This window comes from Rhinolophus hipposideros, assembly GCF_964194185.1.
Source record: "Rhinolophus hipposideros genome assembly, chromosome: 19".
Classification (NCBI taxonomy): Eukaryota; Metazoa; Chordata; class Mammalia; order Chiroptera; family Rhinolophidae; genus Rhinolophus; species Rhinolophus hipposideros.
The window spans coordinates 7,628,603-7,647,560 of record NC_138065.1 but is presented as its reverse complement, the minus strand read 5'-3'; the positions used below and the strand labels follow the sequence as shown (position 1 = coordinate 7,647,560).

At 44.2% G+C, this 18,958-nt stretch overlaps 1 protein-coding gene across 5 annotated transcripts in view; it reads right to left on the bottom strand.

The window, feature by feature from the left end:
- SPAG17 (sperm associated antigen 17) overlaps window positions 1-18,958 on the bottom strand; it is a 166,552-nt gene that overhangs the window by 115,169 nt on the left and 32,425 nt on the right. For all 5 annotated transcript variants that reach the window (XR_013991776.1, XR_013991777.1, XR_013991778.1 and 2 more), the window contains exon 4: window positions 1,867-1,998. Coding sequence is in view for 2 of the 5 variants with exons in the window: in XM_081026597.1 (XP_080882723.1) it covers window positions 1,867-1,998 (132 nt within the window). In the remaining 3 variants the exon portion in view is untranslated. The remainder of the gene's footprint in view (window positions 1-1,866; window positions 1,999-18,958) is intronic.

Below are 18,958 nucleotides of genomic sequence, written 5' to 3'. Positions count from 1 at the left end.
ACAAACAACTCCCTAATCTTGCCTTTATCAAAAGTATTTTCTGGAAAGTACTCCATTCCAGTCGGGTTTCATCACTTACTCATACGGTCGCAACACAGCTATTTGGGGCTGGTGTTTTGGTAACCCAATCTAATGAAGATATCGAATTAGATTATGTAATTGTTGGCTTCTAATTGCAGAGTTCTCTTATGTATCTATTAATTTTATGTACATATACACAAATTTATAAATAAAAATGTAAAATATATATGTAAATGTAAAATTCAAGCCCCAATTCTTGAATTTTAAACACATAAATTAAGATTATTTCCATATCTTCAGAATCTCGTAACTGTATTATTATAGTTCACGTTTCAAAGAAATGCTGAGCAAAATTACAGTGCAGAAATATTTTTATATTATTGCGAGCTTTAAAAACTTTTTCCTGAGTTTCCAGGATATTCCACTTATTGTCATTTAAAACTTGTTAACTGAAACCTGAAAACCTATTACAAACAATTCCTGACTAATACTGGCTGGCAAATAAAGTGAACAGACTCCCTAGCCTGTTGGGTGTATTTGTAGGTGCTGTTGAGAAAGCAGCTAGAGAAGGTGCAGGAATTTTCACAGGCCTCCAAGTCCACTTTTTACAATTCCAATCCCCACGTGACATTGGAATTTAAAAAGGCAAGAAAAGATGTTTCTATAGTTTCAGATTTTCCAGTTTTCCTTCTGCCAAGTCTTAATGTCCCTGAGTATTTCTTAAGGTACAAATCTCCTGTACACGATGTAAAGAGCTTCAATAGATGGAAAGAAAACTATATCACGGACTGTTCATATGAGTAGAATTTTCCTGGGGACAATATGTGCCACCCTAATAAATTGCTACACGGGAAGTCTTTTTGAAAACCATACAGACCCCTATTACAAATGTAAGGTGGCATTACTATTTTGTTCTACTAATATTCTGTCAAGAGACCAATGCAAACAGGTACCCCAGATTTTGGCTCTTACAAAGGTGAAGAAGATATTATTGGAACATGTTCACTTTTCTCTTTCTTTGTCTATGAACTGATTTTACCTCTTCCACTTAGGGGCATCAAGAAACGACTTACATGTAAATCCATGTCCAACATACATGTGCACGCATGCACACATTACACCTGTGCATACAGGAGCCACTTGACCTTCCAAATATAGTTCAGCATGATTTGGAAATGAAGGAAAACGTTTCTTATTTCGAGTAATGATAATAGCAAATGGATTTGGACCTGGCATCACGTTGCTAAAAACATTTTGAAATACTTTCTCAGATGAAAATATGAATCTTTGGAAGACACACAGATCGATTTCTGTAGGCAAATTCAATGAAAAATCTACATATGAAGAAATAATCAGACGTACAATATGGGCGTTGAAGTGATGGACTGCTGCTGAAATCACAGATTATTATGATGGCACAGATGTGGCCTATTATTTTAATAGGCGCTCCTATCGAATATCCTATCAAGTATTTTAAATAGTTAGACCCTGACTTTGTGGAGTTTATTCAGCTTTTTATATTCACTTCTCCTGACTCTCTGTCTCTCCTGGGTTCCCTTCTTTGTTACTAGTACATAAATAGACTAGTTGGTTGTTACACAAACGTCAGGCACAAGCCCTGGATACCGTCAGAATTCTGCATAAGGGAACTTACTTTTAATGGGAGTGCCTTTGAGAAAATGTAATTTCTCCAACACATCTTTGGATAGCCTTTTCCCTAAGAAGTTGAGACAACAGCTAAATACGGCATTGGTAGGCTTATGAAGAGAGAAAGTGTCCCTCAAGAAACCTGGTCCTTCTCATTCGGGGCTTGCGGTCTTGTGAAAACCCACCCTTGTACAATACCTTCTTTTCGTTTTCCCGTCGCTGTTGGTCCTTCAGTTTAATCTGGAGGAGTTGAAATTTCAAGAGTTTCCCTATCAGTGGTAAGGTTAATTTCTCTCCACTGTCCATAATTGCTTTTGCTGCCGTTAACACCTATGAAGAAATGCAATTATTAGGAAAGGTGGCATTTCAGAAACTTTGGCACAGTCTGTCAGTGATGAAAAGATGAAATGGTATTCTGGTTTCGTAATATTTGTCTTACTGCAAAGGGGCCTCATGGCTGGCTAAAAATATTAAGGAAAAATGCCCTGATGCCATTGGGTTGCCTGGGTTGCCTGAAAATTAACTTCTGTTCCTAATAAGACAGGGGCTGTTTCCCACAATGGTGCTAGACTCAAACTCTCCAAAATGGGTAGAAGAAAGACAGGCAGGGATCCTCGACAGGACGACAGATAGGTCAGTTTCACGCTACAGAAAGACTATTGTTTGGCACGGCATAGAGTCCAAACTGGCCAACTTTGACTTATTAGTACATTGTAAATTAAATAGGGTTTTATCCTAATGGAAATGGCTATGGTGACAGTCACTGATTTCTTGGTGACCAAATCTGAATGAAAGATAAAAGATACTCGACGCAGAGGCACCCATGGACGCTGCGCCCCTCCCCACCTTGCAATTTAACGTTGATCCTGTTGGTATGCAGCCTAATTGGGGTGAAATAAGGTTATTGAGTTTTCTTTGGGTGACGACAGCCACCAGGAACATACAGCTGTATTGTCCAGATGTGTGGCACTCACAGCCTGTTTTATGGCTCTGCTTTTTACAGCTTGTTTCCCCTAAATTTCACACAACTCTCTAACATCTGGGCCCTTTTCCTTGGAGCCCTATAACCACTTTATTTACTGCAAAAAAAATAACATCACGTAAAATATACCATAAAAAGTTGTTATGTGTTTCTCTTTATTCATGTTGCCCCCCTAATAAAGTTCACCTCTGGCGGAAGCACTGTCACAAAAGTAATCTAGTCGAAGTATTTTTTTTCGACTTTTGTTTTTAAGCAAGCATCAGATTTATTTATAACCCTGGGATGAATTAGGTGTTACTAAAATGTTCTGACATGTTGCTTTTCTCCCCCCTTGGAGCAATTACTCCTCCGGGGCGCATATGGTGTCAATTTCAGGCCCTCTGTCCCAGACAATGACGGCGCACACGGCTTCTCATCAGGCTGCGTCTTGTCTGAGGCTCATACCAGCTCTCGGGCAGGGCTTTCCTGACCGATCGGGTTCCTTCTGACTTTCCACTTGGCCCAGGCTAACAGCTGAAAGACAGGGAGATGGCGATTTTGCTTCTCATTGCGGAGGCCCTGCGGATTATCATACGCCAGAATGTAACTGGACCTCTTAGAGACCACATCGGGGTTTTCTGCCTTACATCGCGGGAGGGGAAAGCCAGGAAAAGGACTCCTTTAAAGCTGCCGTTTCTGACAGGCAAAAGAACAAGTGTCAGAAAGCTTTGTGTGGGTCTCAGCAAACAGCCTCCATGAGACAGGGCTCCCTGCTTTTCACAGCAGTTCTCCTGCTAACACGGTTTAGGGAAAGGGACATGATGGCTGGGATTTCTGGGAGAAGGAAAATAGAAAGGTACACCTGCAGAACCTCACCGCTGAATAGTGACCAGATTCAAGAGGGAAGACAATCCTAAGGGATTGAATGGTCTTATGTTTACTGTAAAATGAAAGCTGTCTGATTGGGTCCAGCCCCAATCAGATGTATTTGGTTTGAAATGGCATTTCCGAATACCAGCTAACCAGTGTGCTGACAATCAGGCTGCTTTGTGACATCTGGTTCAAAATACACAAATTTGGGTTGTTAAAGCTCACAGCAGTCTAGTATGTGGTGTTCCCACGATACAAATATAATGACAGTGTTGAAGCGAAGTCAACACTGGAATGGGTTACCCAAGCGTGGTGTGGAGTCTCTTTTCCTGATGACCTGTGCAAACAGGATATTTACCTACGTCTGGGGTGGTTTAGGTGAAGCTGTTTGGCGTCACGGTGATGGATGGGATGTCTCGGGAACTGCTTTTTCTCCCAGTGTCTCTATGAGTCTGTGAATGTTACCTCACTGTGTTAAAATGTGCTCAAAGCACAACAAAATACCCTGCGAGAAAGGGGTTTCGCCAGCTAGCAGTTATTTCTGGTCCATCTAAAGCTGTGTGCAGAGAGCTGGGTTTCCAACAAAAATCAGGTATGGCATCAAAGTGACAATGACATCCTGCTACGAAATAGGGAGATGAGTGATGAGGAGTGTCACAGGAATAGCTGGGCAGCCATGTTCTCATGACACATGGACACACAGGGAGTGAGGGCAGTGGCAGCAGGACATGGTAGCCTGAGGAGGCTGGTGGATACTTCAACTCCTGGAGCAGCCCAGGGCAAGCCCTGGGGGACAGCCTCGATCAGGGCACGTGGCCCCATCAGCAGGGCAAAAGTCGGGTTGCGTGGAGGAAATGTGACTCCCACATGTGCCATTTTCTTTCTGTGCTTCCCCCGAAGGGATGATGGTGGGAATCTTTGGGTTAATTAATGAAAATGAAAGTCTCTGCTGAACTCAAAATCTGAGGCTGAAAATTTTATGGTATGTGGGCCATCCCCAGGAGAGGCAGAAGAAGAAAGATGTTTACAAATTAATTTCTGCTGACAATTCTTTCTTCTCACACTCCATCGTTCATGAGTCCACCTTCTCAGGAGCCAGTCGTTTGGTCTCAGAGAAAGCAAAAAAATGCTTAGAGGACTTTCGTTTGAAGCATAAGTCTTTGTGGGAACAAAACAAACAAACAAAAAGCTGCAGAAGAGACAGAATTTAAGTGGAAATGCAACTTTTCATATAACATTTCAGAAAGGCCTCCCCTGCCTTGCCTGACTTGTATTAACTGAAGTAACAATTAAACCTTCAAACCTCTAGTATTGTCAAGGTTACTTCTCCAGTATCTAGTCAATGGGTATGTGTGTCTCTGCGTCTGTGTGTCTCCGTGTCTCTGTGTGTCTGTGTGTGAGTATGCATGTGTGTGTGTGTGTGTGTGTGTGTGTGTGTGTGTACACGCACGTGTGCACACACACACACGCTGGGAGGCCAGCTGACGAGGGCTGGAGGTGTTGGGAAGATAAGGGATAGAAGAGCAAATGGCAGCAGTGAGCTGTCAAGAGTGGGGGCCCCGGTAAGCAGACCAAAACCCAACTAAAGTCTCCGCAGAGACTTCTAGAACTAGGCAGAGAAACAGTCCTAAGTGGGTTAAAATCTGGGTATTCATCAAGCCAAAATACCAAATAAATGAGCCTGGCATGAGTCAGAAACTTAAAAAAAAAAAGAGTCTTATGGGCAAATGAGACTCATTAAAATGGAGACAAACGGTTGCCAGGCGAGGTCTGTATGTGTCTCCTGGACCTTGGGCTGGGGGCATCCAGACTGAGGTCCCAGACGTGTTCTGTAAGAGGAAATTCAGCTTCAAAGAGTACAGCTGAGGCAGGAAGGCATGTCTATATCTTATTGCATGAAAAAGATCCTGATGGTGATATCCTTTTTCTGTTAGAAAGTTTGTGATTCTGAGCATACTAAGAAATAAAAATATTTCCCTCTTTATCACTTACTTGGCTCGAAGACTTATGCCATATTTACTACCTGATGATCTGACCCAACACAAATATAGCAGAGAGCCAAACAGAATTCTTTCCTTGCCTGGGGCGAGGCCACGCACGGACACTGCTGTCCCTTCCCCTCCTCCAGCCCTTCTCTCCGTGAGTCCCCCCCACATTCGTAGTAAGCACAGCATCTGCCTGGACTAACACTTAGAATTACCCCACGACGGGAAACCCAGTGAGTGCATGTGTGCATATACATATATAAACACGTATGCATACATGCACATCTTTGTATGCATATATATGTGATAGTTAGCTAACTAGGTAAATAGGTAGGTAGCCAGCTAGGTAGCCAGACAGGTAGGTAGGTAGATGGATAGATGGAAGGAAAGAAGGAAGAAAGGAAAGAAAGAAGGAAGGAAGGGAGGAAGGAAGGGAAGGACGGGCTTCCATGAGGCCTGCTGCCTGCTTTCCCTGGTGTGACTACAAGGAGGCAACTTGAATCCCTGCTTAATTTGCTGCATGTTCCATCCAGGTGAGTTCTGAGGAAGGGTCAACATTTTGGCTCTGCATTTTTCTTGCCTGAAATAGGCCATGGGAAGGAGGTGATGGAGGAGAGGAAAAGGTGTGGTTGTGTTGGGGTAGAGAAGGGAGGGGTGATGGGAGAGGGATGGGCGGAAGGAAGACTTTCCCTCCAGGAGCACCAAATAGCCACCAGTTCTCCTAAAAATAATCGTTTGGTTTCAGGGCCTTCCTTGGAGGGTCATGGTGTTTGTAGTATAGTAGCTGTAATAATGCACAGATTATGACTTCATATTTAACCCATTATTCTTGGGTCCATGACTTAGGGTTGTTTGGATATGTGAAGACCTCAGAGAATAAGAGCAGACTTCCTTCCTCTTTCCCTCCTTCCCTCTCTCCCTCCCTCCGTTCTTCCCTCCCTCTCTTCCTTCCTCTTTCCCTTCATTTGGTGTCACATTCTTTGGGGCAACTCATTTCCTTAATACATGACTGATTAGGGAAAAGCAAATGCTTTCCCAACCCGCTCCACTATTCCCTCTTTCCAGATGTAATCACTGTTAACTAATTCTTGTGTATCCTTCTGCAGTGTCCTATACATATATAAACATAAATATGTACGAGGTTGGACAATTAAGTTCACGAACTCATCCTAGAAAAACTGCCGTGTGAGCTGGTACATTGTTGTGATGCAAGAGCCATGAATTGTTGGCGAAAAGTTCAGGTCGTCTCACTTTTTCACAGTGCAGCCTTTTCAGCACTTCCCAATAGTAAACCTGGTTAACTGTTTGCCCAGTTGGTACAAATTCATAATGAATAATCCCTCTGATACCAAAAAAGGTTAGCCACAGCGTTGCAACAAGTTCACGAACCTAATTGTCAGACCTTATAAACCGTGTGACTGTATGTGTCACCGTCAAAGTTCACTGCTGGGGTAGCGTCTTTATTAGCTTATGCGTTCTGCTCTTATATTAGCTTATACCTTTTTAAAAAAAATCACAGAAACGACTGCCCCAATGTGTGTGCGCGCGTATGTGTGTTAACGAAACTTTCACTGTTGAATGTGAAGGGCTGCTTGAGATGAGCCTTATTCTGCATATTTGGTACAAAGGATGGACGAGCTAGGGATCTGCAAATGATTGAAGGACCGCTTACGTGGGGCTGCCCTCACGTGGAAAGACTGGTGCTGGGAATCGCAGCTCCTTTGGTGCAGGAGCAGCTACATCAGCTGATGTCGCCGGAACTACCATGTGCCACAGACCGGAAAAGCACCAGCGCCTTCTAGGCCAGGCTTCTCGGAGGCCACTGGGAGCCTTGGGCGAGCCGCTGAAGCCCTTCCCACCTAAGCTTTCTACTCTACAGCAGGGTTTCTCATCAGTGGCACTATTGACATTCTGAGCTAGGCAATTCTTTGTGGGAGGAGGTTTTCCAGCGCGTTATAGGGTGTTTCGTGCGTCCCTGGCTTCTTTCTACAGCTGTGTATGACCAGAGGTATCTCCAGACAGCGCGGAATGTTCCTGGGGGACAAAACTGTCCCTGGATGAGAACCGCTGCTCTACAGAAAGTGAACATGAGCAGTTCTCATCTCATCGGACTGCACTGAGAATTGAGTGGAAGAACATAAAATGACTCAGTGCCGGGAATGATACGTGCACGGTAGGTACATCCTTACTAAGATGAACGCCTACCGTTCTCATCTTCACATCCAGGGCAGGACCGGAAATCCTGAAGGCCTTACAGCCCAGGTCAGGGGAAAGAGAAAAGGAATGGAGTGAAATGCACTTGGGCAGGCAGGACGGCACCCTAATTTATCATCAGGTGGTGGTACCCATGGCCTCTCCTTTCCTTTAACCCTTTCTCTACTCTAACAGGACAAGTCAGGATCTATTTAGGGAGAGCAGAGATAAAAAGAGAAGGTGCAAACATGTATTTTGTTATGGCGCTGTGTATAAGGGGCAGGGGAGAAAAGGAGGACGTGTGCTAGTCTTAATTTCTTGTGAAATGTGAGATACAGGAATTATATGAAGAGTGTTCCGCAATTCCACAGTCTGCCTTGCTGCTCCCTCCACCCTCTTTCCCCCCGTCATTCCTTCTGCATTTACTGAGGGTCAATTGTACCAGAGTCATTGCATTGCTTGATCCCTTACATGTCTAGTCTATGCAATTGACATTCTTTAAGTAATGAATAATTTCCAATGAGGCATCATTGGAAAAACAGCTGGAAGAATAAGGGTAGCAGTGAGAGCAGGCAATGGAGACACAAAAAGGAGGAAAGAGAAAGACACATTTCCTCACACTGAGCAGAGGAAAAGAAAATAATCAAGCGGTATTAAGCCGTCTCTACATGAGCTGAAAGGTGACTGCAGATGCAGGCTCCACATAGATCAGACCGTCTGTCTAACGCAAATGGAACGCTCTGAAAGTGCTCAGACCGCAGCCTGGTGAGAAGTCGGTAATGATGATAAATATCCCGAGCAGGTGACTCCTAGATCATTCTCAGCTGTCCATAATTAAGCTGATACCCGTCTCTCCACAATGTCAGGGCTGTAAAATAACTCCGGTCACTGGACCTCTTACATCTGGGCTGAGATGAAATAATATTTGGCGGTAACAAGGAGTCACGGAAACTAAATAAACAACCCCTTTCAAGACTACATAAAAGTCGGTAACATAATAACATTTGACAGGGATTAAGACCTCTTTGGGGCTGTAAGGAAGTTTCAGAAGCAACAATAACAAATACATGGAAGGTAGAACAGATCTATGGGCTAGCAGACATGTGTAATTTGAAATGTGATGAATTTCCCAAAGGAGAAGTGCATTTTGTGCACCTAGCGTGCACGTGTCAAAAAAAGCACAGAAACCCTTGTTGGGATTACTCTTCCAAGGAAGGGAAAACCAAAGCTTCCCTTTTCTCTTATTGTTAGTGTTTTGGGTTTTGTATACCTGCAAAATATATAAAGGCGCGTGAGCTGAACGTGATAATGTATGGAAAAATGATACAGCATTTTCATTTCAGATGTGTTTTAGCTTTAGGTGTGGATTGGCAACACATGATTCTGGTATCATGGCAATCTTTCTTTCTTTTTTTTTTCTTTTTTTTTTTTTTTTTAGACCAAGCTCTTTTTCCCGAAGTTATTTCTGCTAATATCCTGCAGTGAGGTAGATTCTTGGGAACTGCAACTCCAAGTTAAACGACATGTAATGAAACCGATTTTACCACAGGCTAATTGACATAAACGACGCTTCAGTTCCCACGACATATTTCTGGTCACAAAAACACCACCAAACTTCTAAATAAAGACCCCCAAATACTTCTACTATTAAACACCAAAATAAATGGGAGCTCTACATACATTTACAAAAGATGAATATAAACAAGTCAGATCATGATTTTCCAACCCGCTTATTCCAGTTCAGAGTAACAGGTGGGGCCCAACCCTGGATTGGCCACCCTTCCATCCATCGGGGGGTGCACGTACACACCACCCCCCAACTCACTCAGGCTGGGGCAATTTAGACACACTAATTCACTGAACTGCACATCTTTGGGATGGGAGAGGAAACCATAAGGCACTATGGGCCACTTGCCCCAGAATCCCTGGGCCCCAGTTAAAGATACAGGTTGCCTGGGATCTACCCCCAGATCTTCCCAATCAATCTCTGAAGATGAGGGCCTAGGGGTGTGTCGTGCGGGGTGGCCGGCGGGGTCTCAGCTCCCGCTCCCCACATAAGAACGCAGGATGTGGTGAGGCCAAAAAGCAACACTCACGGGGCCATAGGTAGGGGAGTCACACCACTATGTTCTCGCTGGCGGCTGGGTTGGAGACACAGGAAGCAGGAGCCACACAATCTGCAACCCTCACTGCTCCGCTTGCTGGCTCAGTCACCATCTTCTTGCTAGCCCCCATTTTCTTTTTGCAGCGTAGCCACGGCAGTTATATTAGTGGCCAATGGCTTATGGGTTACAGTTGACGGCCAACTAGCCACAGCTGATGGCCATCTGATCACAGTTGATGGCCATTTACTACCCGAGCCAGCACCTTTCTATGGGAGGCCGAGAGCCTGGAGACTGCTTTTTGGGGCTTTGTCCCCACAGGGTGTGAAATTTTAACAAGCACTCCAGGAATTCTTAAACATCCTTGAGTTTAAGAACTATGGAAAAGGTTATTTACATATTGACATTAGGGTGACCAACTGAGGGCTTACTCTAGTAGACGCTTAGTAAATAATTATAGAATGAAGCAAATCAAATGGCCATCGGGAACCATGTTTCATGCTGCCTGCTTACAAGTTTTCCCACTACCTGGAGCCCCGACCGTTGTCCCTCACCCACACGTGGAATTTCTTGTGGGCCTGGATCAAACCTGAGTGAATGGAGGAGGCACTGTCCCATTGGTCACCCTTCCCCAGAGACTCGCTCTTGTGGCCGCATCCCGGAGATGGCCACTTCTCACCGTCCAAGTGCTGACATGGAGCCATTCTCAATTATACGTGAACTTGGCCCACACTTGGACGGTCCCACCGTGTCATTTACGCATCAGCCTTTTCCAGAGCACCCACGACACTCCTTGCATTAGGGAGTCATAGACCAAAGCAGCAGCTCCTGCCCACAATGAGCTTGTCGTCGGGGGCAGGCCAGTTACAATGTGCCACGTGTGCACTACAGTAGCCGGGCCCCCCCAGTGACGGAGGTGACGAGGGTGCGGAGCCCACACCAGGACACCTCATCCAGACAACGGCTTCCTGCAGGTGTCACTCCCAAGTGACCTTGAAGGATCCACGACAGTGACCGTGATGTGATGGAGGCCAGGGGGTGTGAAATGGGGAGGAGAGAAAAGAGAGAGGAAGGGCAGTATCCCAGGCAGAAGGACTGAGGCCAGAAAGTGGCATATTGGGGAAACTAGAAAGTGACAGGGCGCCGGGCAGTGGAGTAGGGGACAGAGTGGCAGGAGGGGTGGGACTGGAGGCAAGTTGACACTGAGAGGTAAGCAGGGCTGAGGCCACCAGGGGCCTGAGTGACATATTACAGGAATTTAGATTTTTATCTCGAAAGTAATGAGACAGAGAGAGTTTAAAGCAGGCAAGAGACAGGATCAGATGTGCAGAGGTCTCCTTGCGAGTCTTGGCACATTATTCAGCTTCGGTGACCCTTCATATGCAGCAGCAACAACTCAGGCTTTACTAGGTGTCTTGGTGACCCTTGCAAACCTCAAAACCCCTGAATGTGTATTTCAGTGCTTACACCCTGTCCCTTCCCCTCCAGCTTTGTCATTCGCTCCTAGCCCTAAAGGTCTGCATGGTTAGCGGAGGAATTCCAACTTGCTGCAGCCGCAGACAGAGACGCGCGCGCGCGGACAGGCCTTGAAGAGCAGATGGAGGGAAGCATTTTCTGACTCGCCCCAGATCCCTGTTACTTTGGCAGAACCCCTCCGATTGGAGGTGTAAATCTCCCCGGCGCAGGGCCCTTGACCTCATGTTCGCCTCTGTCTGTCCAGCACCTAGAACAGTGCCCAGCACAAGTGCTGGAAAGTGAAGTAAAGGAATGGATGGATGAACCCTAGAGAACAGAGAATGTGAGGAGGGGCGAGCATAAGTGGGGCCATGGTCCGGTTCCGGGTGGAGGATTCACAGGGATGGGTCCTTCTCCGGAGCCATCAGGGAGCTTCCTGGGAGCGCAGCAGGTGTGGCTGTGTTTCTCCAAGGGCAGGTTCAGAAGTACCTGGGTGCTTCTGCAGAAGGTGTGTCCCCAGAACTCTGTGGAAGACACCCCTGACCCCCATTACGGTGGCTGGGGTCTGGAACGGGCGTATTTAGTGAATTTCCAGGGGATTCTGAGGTGTTCCACTTTGAGGGCCACTGTCGCAAGGAGGCAAGAGGAGGTTAGAACTGAAGGGCTCACGCCAAGAAGCCGCCGGCATCCACTCTTCCCGGACTTCCTGATCTGAGATCCCTCTTCCGGGTCCCACAGCCCTGGCCCTTGTCACATTTCCATCGAGGGCCCACATGTGTCCTTCTCCTGCAGTTCTCCTTGAACCTCTACAGGGCTGGATGACGGGCTGCTTTGGTTCTGTATCCCTCATATCACCTAAAATCTGTTTGAAATCACTTAGAGCAAATATTCCCAGTTCTGAATTTAGACAATAGAAGGTCCCCTCCCATTATCAGAAGAAATCTGAAAACAAAATTACTTAATCATTTCATTTTAATCAATTCCATACTCATGAAACACAGCCAATAAAAATATGATAAAATGTTCCACCTTATAAGTTTTGCTTATCACATTGACTAAGATCAGAAATACCAAGTTGCAGAGGGCGTGGTTAATTGGAATTGGTAGAAGGGATGCAAATTGGCACAAATTGCCTTGAATGTATTTTGAAAATATGTGTCAAGAGCTTTAAAAAGATTTATATACTTTGACTCAGTAATTCCACTTCTTGAAATTTTTCATGAGGAAACAATCAGGGTCATAACTATTGGTAAACAGTCTAAATTTAGCAAAAGGGGGAGTGATTAAATGAATTATTAAATAGAGACATGCCTTTTATTACACAGAAATTGAATATGGATTTAGAAAAAAGTTAACTCATGCGAAAAAGATGTGATAGAAAGCATATACGATCGCAAACTTGTTGCAATGATGTTGCTAAACTTTTTTGATATCAGAGGGATTATTCATTATGAATTTGTACCAACTGGACAAACAGCTAACCAAGTTTACTATTTGGAAGTGCTGAAAGGGCTGCGTGGAAAAGTTAGACGACCTTAACTTTTCGCCAACAATTCATGGCTCTTGCATCACGACAATGTACCAGCTCACAGGCACTGTCTTTGAAGAAGCCTTTAGCCAGTAAACAAATAACTGTATTGGAACACCCTCCCTACTCACCTGATCTGGCTCCCATTGACTTCTTTCTTTACCCGAAGATAAAGGAAATATTGAAAGGAAGACATTTTGATGACATTCAGGACATCAAGGGTAATATGACAACAGCTCTGGTGGCCATTCCAGAGAGTTCTAAAATTGCTTTGAAGGGTGGACTAGGTGCTGGCATTGGTGCATAGCTTCCCAAGGGGAGGACTTCACAGGTGACTGTAGTGATATTCAGCAATGAGGTATGTAGCACTTTTTCTAGGATAGAGTTCATGAACTTAATTGTCTGACCTCGTATAAAATGATTTCTTAAAAAGAAGCATGCATCTCTGAATGGTGGAATACTTCACAGATACTTAAGTTTCTACTACTCTATAGGCTATGCTCTTTCTCTATTTTCCAAATTTTCTACAATGAATATGTATTGTGTTTTAAATAAAACAGCTAAAATGAACTATTCTGAACAGTGCCACCCCTCCACCTGCCCACAGAATTCTTCTTGCACACAGACTCTGACAGGGGTACCACTCACATCACGTTCCAGCTCTGAATTCCTTAGTGACCCCCACACCCAAAGGACCAAACTGTTCACTCCTTAGCAGGGCACGCTGCGCCCTTTGTGACCTGGCCCCGACGGCCCTGTGCAGCCTCGCTCCTGGCTGTTCCTTCCACTTTCCCGCCTACACATTGGGGATCCCCACCAGGTGGAGGTTCCCTGGTCCTACCGTGCCATCGTATGTCTGCCTGATTTTGCACAGACTGAGTCCTTTGCCTAGACCCCCCCTCCCGTGTTCCTAAAACCTTTCCCTCCAAACTTTAGAAAAATTTAGGCATGGCTCTGTGCGCTCACTGTACCTTTTACAATTCCTGGTTTTCCTGTGGTGGGAGAGTTATTCATTTCCTTATCAGTCTTCCAGGCTCTAGGCTGGATTTAACTTTGTGATTAGCATGTGGTAAACAGCCAATGAAATACGTGCTGCATGAGAGAACTAGTGTGCAAATCACACAGACCTTCACAAACACTGTGTGGGCCGACTCTTTTCAAGGGCACTCTGCTACCAGCAGGTGAGCCCACATCCAGCCTGCCCTCACTCCCACCAAGCCAGTGTGTGCAAAGGATGGGAAAGCAAATGGCGCCAGCTTGCCAATGAAAAAAGTGACTGGTGTCATCGCAAGTGCTGAGTGTGCCAGAAAGACTCCACGTGTAGGAAATGGTCCATTCATTCTTTTGCCCACTTCAGAAGCATTTATTTTGTTCCGAAATCAGTGGCTTTGATCTTTAAATGCAGCTCTGGCATGCATAGGACTATCCACCTGGAGGGGGGAGAATATTAGAACTTCTGATTATACCAGGTCGCGAACTCATCCTATAAAAAGGGCTACATGCCTCATTGCTGAATATCACTATAGTCACCCTCGAAGTCCTCCCCTCGGGAAGTTATGCACTGACGCCAGCGCCTAGTCCACCCTTCAAAGCAATTTTAGAACTCTCTGGAATGGCCACCAGAGCTGTTGTCATATTACCCTTGATGTCCTGAATGTCATCAAAATGTCTTCCTTTCAATATTTCCTTTATCTTTGGGTAAAGAAAGAAGTCGTTGAGGGCCAGATCAAGTAGGGAGGGTGTTCCAATACAGTTATTTGTTTACTGGCTAAAAACTCCCCCACAGACAGTGCCGTGTGAGCTGGTGCATTGTCGTGATGCAAGAGCCATGAATTGTTGGTGAAAAGTTCAGGTCGTGTAACTTTTTCACTCAGCCTTTTCAGTACCTCCAAATAGTAAACTTGGTTAACTGTCTAGTTGGTACAATTTCATAATGAATAATCCCTCTGAGATCAAAAAAAGGTTAGCAACATCGGTGTCTCAAGTTCTCGAACTTAATTGTCAGTCCTATTTATCTTTATTTCATCCTTTTTCATTTTTATTTTTGAGGACGTTCTGTAGTATTTGTAATACATTTGTATTCCTGTGCACTTTTATCTGTGTACACACACAACGTACACGGAATAAAAGCTCACTTTTTCTTTAACTGTGGGGATACGCGATCACAACAGCTTGGGACTGCTACCCTAGAGCCTTGGGGCCTAGTGACAAAGGACACATGGCCTCTGATGCATGTGCCAGTCACCATGAAGTGGGGGGAGTCGGCACAAACAAACCACCACAACAGAACACAACAGGATGAACTGTGTCTGGGGAATTCCAGGAAGATTTCATAAAAGAAATGGCATTTGAACAGGGCTATTTGGCTGATAAGTGAAACCATCTAAGTCTAAATTTTACATAATTCTATTCAACTCAGTGAGCTTGCAGAAGAAGGAGTATAAAGTGAACTAAAGGCTAAAAAGGGAAGAGTGAGGGAGAGTTGCTATAGAACTGGGGCTCGTTGGAATGGCAGAAGCAATGGAGGAAGTGTGTGTGTTCAGGCAGGAAGCAAGGATGATTTCTCTGACAGAGAAATCCTGGACTGCACGGCCAATTCTTCATCCCGGATAAGGCTCTATCCCCACTTTCTACCTACTCTCCAAATATCGGCAGCTCCCAAGGGCTTCTACAGAACATTCTTAGTTATTTTCTGCCAAGTCATTGTTTTTACTTTTCCCATCAAATGTGGGTTGATTGTTGTTGTATTTTACACTTTGTGCAAAGTGGTCAGTAATCTAAGTGGATTTTTTTTTTTTTTTTTTGGCCTGGGGAATGACTGATTAAACCAACCTCAAATTTCTGAAGCCAAATAAAACGTGTGCCCACAGAAGCTTGTGTTTGGCAAATTCTTTTAGAAACTTGAAGACAAGGCATACACGGCCTCAGTAATACCACCAGAGGAGACTCCCGGAACGTGCTCTTTTGTTTAGATAAATTGCTAAGCAGGCTCAGTTTCACTGTCAGCTCCTAGACTGTAAGGACTGTATCTCCTAGAGCGTGAAGTCAGAGTGAACCTTGAATTTGGAGTCAGAAGGCCTGGGTTCCCACGTGAGGCTCGGCCACTATTAGCTGCCGGAGGTGGGCAAGCAGCGAACCTCTTTGGGGCTATCCTCCTTTGCTACGTGACAACAGTGAGAGGTCAAGTTGGCCGCACAAGGCTGTGGTGGGGATCAAATCTGACATTGCATGCGAAAGTGTTCTGTGTTCTAGAAAGCTTCTTTGAAATGTGAGTTGTTGTTATTCTTGTTTTCTTTAAGGGCGACAGCGAAGAGCACTGCCTGTTTGAGAAATGTCACGTTCCATAAAATACTGATCTAAAAAAAGATGCAATGAATGAACATGGAAGAGGTTCAGTTCCAAGAAACTCAACTCGTGGTTATCAGGACCGCTGCCTGCCACTGGCATCATCCCCTTCAGCCTTGAGAACCCCTCCCTGTACTCTCCCTATCCCCAGGGAGACCCCCTCAAGGTTCAGCATTTACCTCTGATACATAAATGCATGCGGAGAGGATAACGGGTTAACATTCTGAAACGCAGTTTCATTTCATGTAAAGCAGGGTTTTATGGACGCTGTGCCTGAACCCAGTAGGCGGGGTGCGGGGGGCTATTTTTGGACAGGCAGGGTTTCCAGCACCTCCTAAATCTCCTCTCTAGGCGACTGCGGCTCCACCTCCACGCCGCCGGGCAGGCCTGCTGTACAGACAAAGGGACACTAGCCCTGGGTGAGACACCAAAGCTCTGCCCCCATCTGATGACTAATACTTGTCTAGGCTAGCGGAAAAGGAAGGGAAAGCACCATACACAAATCTTACAGACCCAATCCATTTTCCTTTGCCTGCCCTAAAAAACGGGGAAACGTGTGTGGGTGGGTGTATTACTTCAATGATTGAAGAATCTGAAAGGAACCTCCATAGGAAACTCCTGACAATGTTGCGTGGACGGTTTTGCACAGGGAATTGAAACAAGTTGGCAGGAAGAAGAATTCTTGCTGGATAATTCAAAGCAGATATTTTACTGGGGGAAAAGCAAATCAGAAATTTGCTGTCAGTCCTTGAAGTTTTATTAGTTATAAAAAGTAATATATTAGCCCCTTGCATTAGATTCAGATAGGATCTATCCTCTTTTTTTTTCCTCAGTCATATTCCTAAAATGAATCTTTGAGAATGTAATACAAGACTATCTCCTCCTAAGGGACACGGGACACAGCAGTGCTGGCCTATGACAATGTTATTAGGCTGTTCTGTTTCTCTGAAGCTCCAGGCATAAACGAAAGGGTAATATTATAAGACGTGAGAACACTACAATACTTACATGTTCCTTCTGATGAAGAAATAATGGAATTAAAGATTTCCTAATGAGTGAGTGAGCTGGAGTGAGTCTGTGGTTTTCATAAAAATTCTTGATAAAGGCAAATGAGGATGACGATACACTTTTGTTAGTTTCTAGAACAAGGATGTCCATGGTGTGGTTTGGGGACACACACAGCATGTTGCTGGCCTTGCTCACCACCAGAGTTTTCTAGAGGTTTCAAATGGTTCTGAGCACTGCAATCCAAATCATTATGAACTTGAAATACGAAATGTTCAAGGAAGGGGTTATTGAGCAATTTCACTTTTTCTGGGGAAGAATTTTTGTCGGCTTGGTTTCCCATGTTTCAAACTACTAAACTTGTAAGAGCATATTTTTATATATTTTTTGAAGCACTACAGAGACCATATTTTAGTCGCTTACTTCATCATGCTATTTTAAAAGGTTCAAGGAGTTTTTGTTTGTTTTTTGTTTTCTCAGTCATGTTTGTGAAATAGAAGAAGGGACAGATTTCCACACATAAACTTCTATCTGAAATTCATTCATCCAAATTAATATTCAGTGAGTATTCAATATGCATAGTAACTTTTCAATAAATATAAACAAATCTTTCTGTAATAGTTAATTCTTCTACGTTTAGTTCGGTATTTCTTCTTCCCTTCCTCGCAAGCAAAGATTGAGGAAAGAGTTAGGATTTCAGGAATAGAGGTCACATTAAAAACATGTAGAAGCAGGAAAATTGTTACCATATTTCAATTTCAGCTATACTTTCTCTCCCTCTAAGGAAACAAGGCCTTCCATATCTCTGCTGCATCTTGACTATTTTGGTGAGTATTCTTCCCCTCCCACTCTCTTTCCAACATACCCTGTCTGGGGACCATTACCCTTCTGGCTCAAAGTTGTGAAAAATAAGTGAGGTCAGTCACAGGGCTCAATGAAGAACAGACTCAATTATAATGGGGAATTAAATATACAACTGCTATAAGGCATTAAAATGTCATGAAATAGCAAGAAACAAACATACTGTTTATAAAATTATTGACTGTGAGCTCTTGAGGGCAGAGACCAGGTCTAACTCAACTTTGTACCCCTTATCCAGTGTATAAGAGAAACTCAGTGAGTATCTGCTGAGTGAAGAGCAGGCTGGGATGAGTATCTACTTGATCCCTTAGCCCAGGGTTGGATGAGAGACTGAAAGAGAGGCGAATGCGAAGGGAAGGTAACACAAAATAGGTTTAGAGGATTCTGGGGCATTGGTTTTTCAAACTCTTTTGGACCTATATTTATAGCAACAACAACAACAAAAGTTTACATCACAGATCACACATATACATATAGCTACAGCCAACTAAATTTCTTCATAAATCAATGGGTTTTCACCTACAGTGAGAAAACCACTGTATAGAATATGGAACCAACAGAGGAAAATGGAAGGGACCGAAACTACAAGTACCCAGGAAGTACTACTGTGTTTCCCCGAAAATAAGATCTAACCGGAAAATAAGCCCTGGCATGATTCCCTGAACATAAACCCTAATGTGTCTTTTGGAACAAACCTTTATGTAAGACCTGGTCTTATTTTTGGGGAAACACGGTATTGAACTACTATTGTTGAAATGGTCCACTGTCTATGGCTTGTGGTCGTTACCAGTAACTCTCACTAGTCCTTCCTTAATAAGTTACTTCTTTCAGACAACAAACACCTCTTCCATACTTACGAGGTACCAACAACTGAGCTAGGCACACAGGACACAAAACAAATGAAACAGACTAAAAAAAAAAAATCTGACTTCCTTTATGATATCTCCTCTCAGGTATCTCTCAGATGTCAAATTTAACCTCTCTC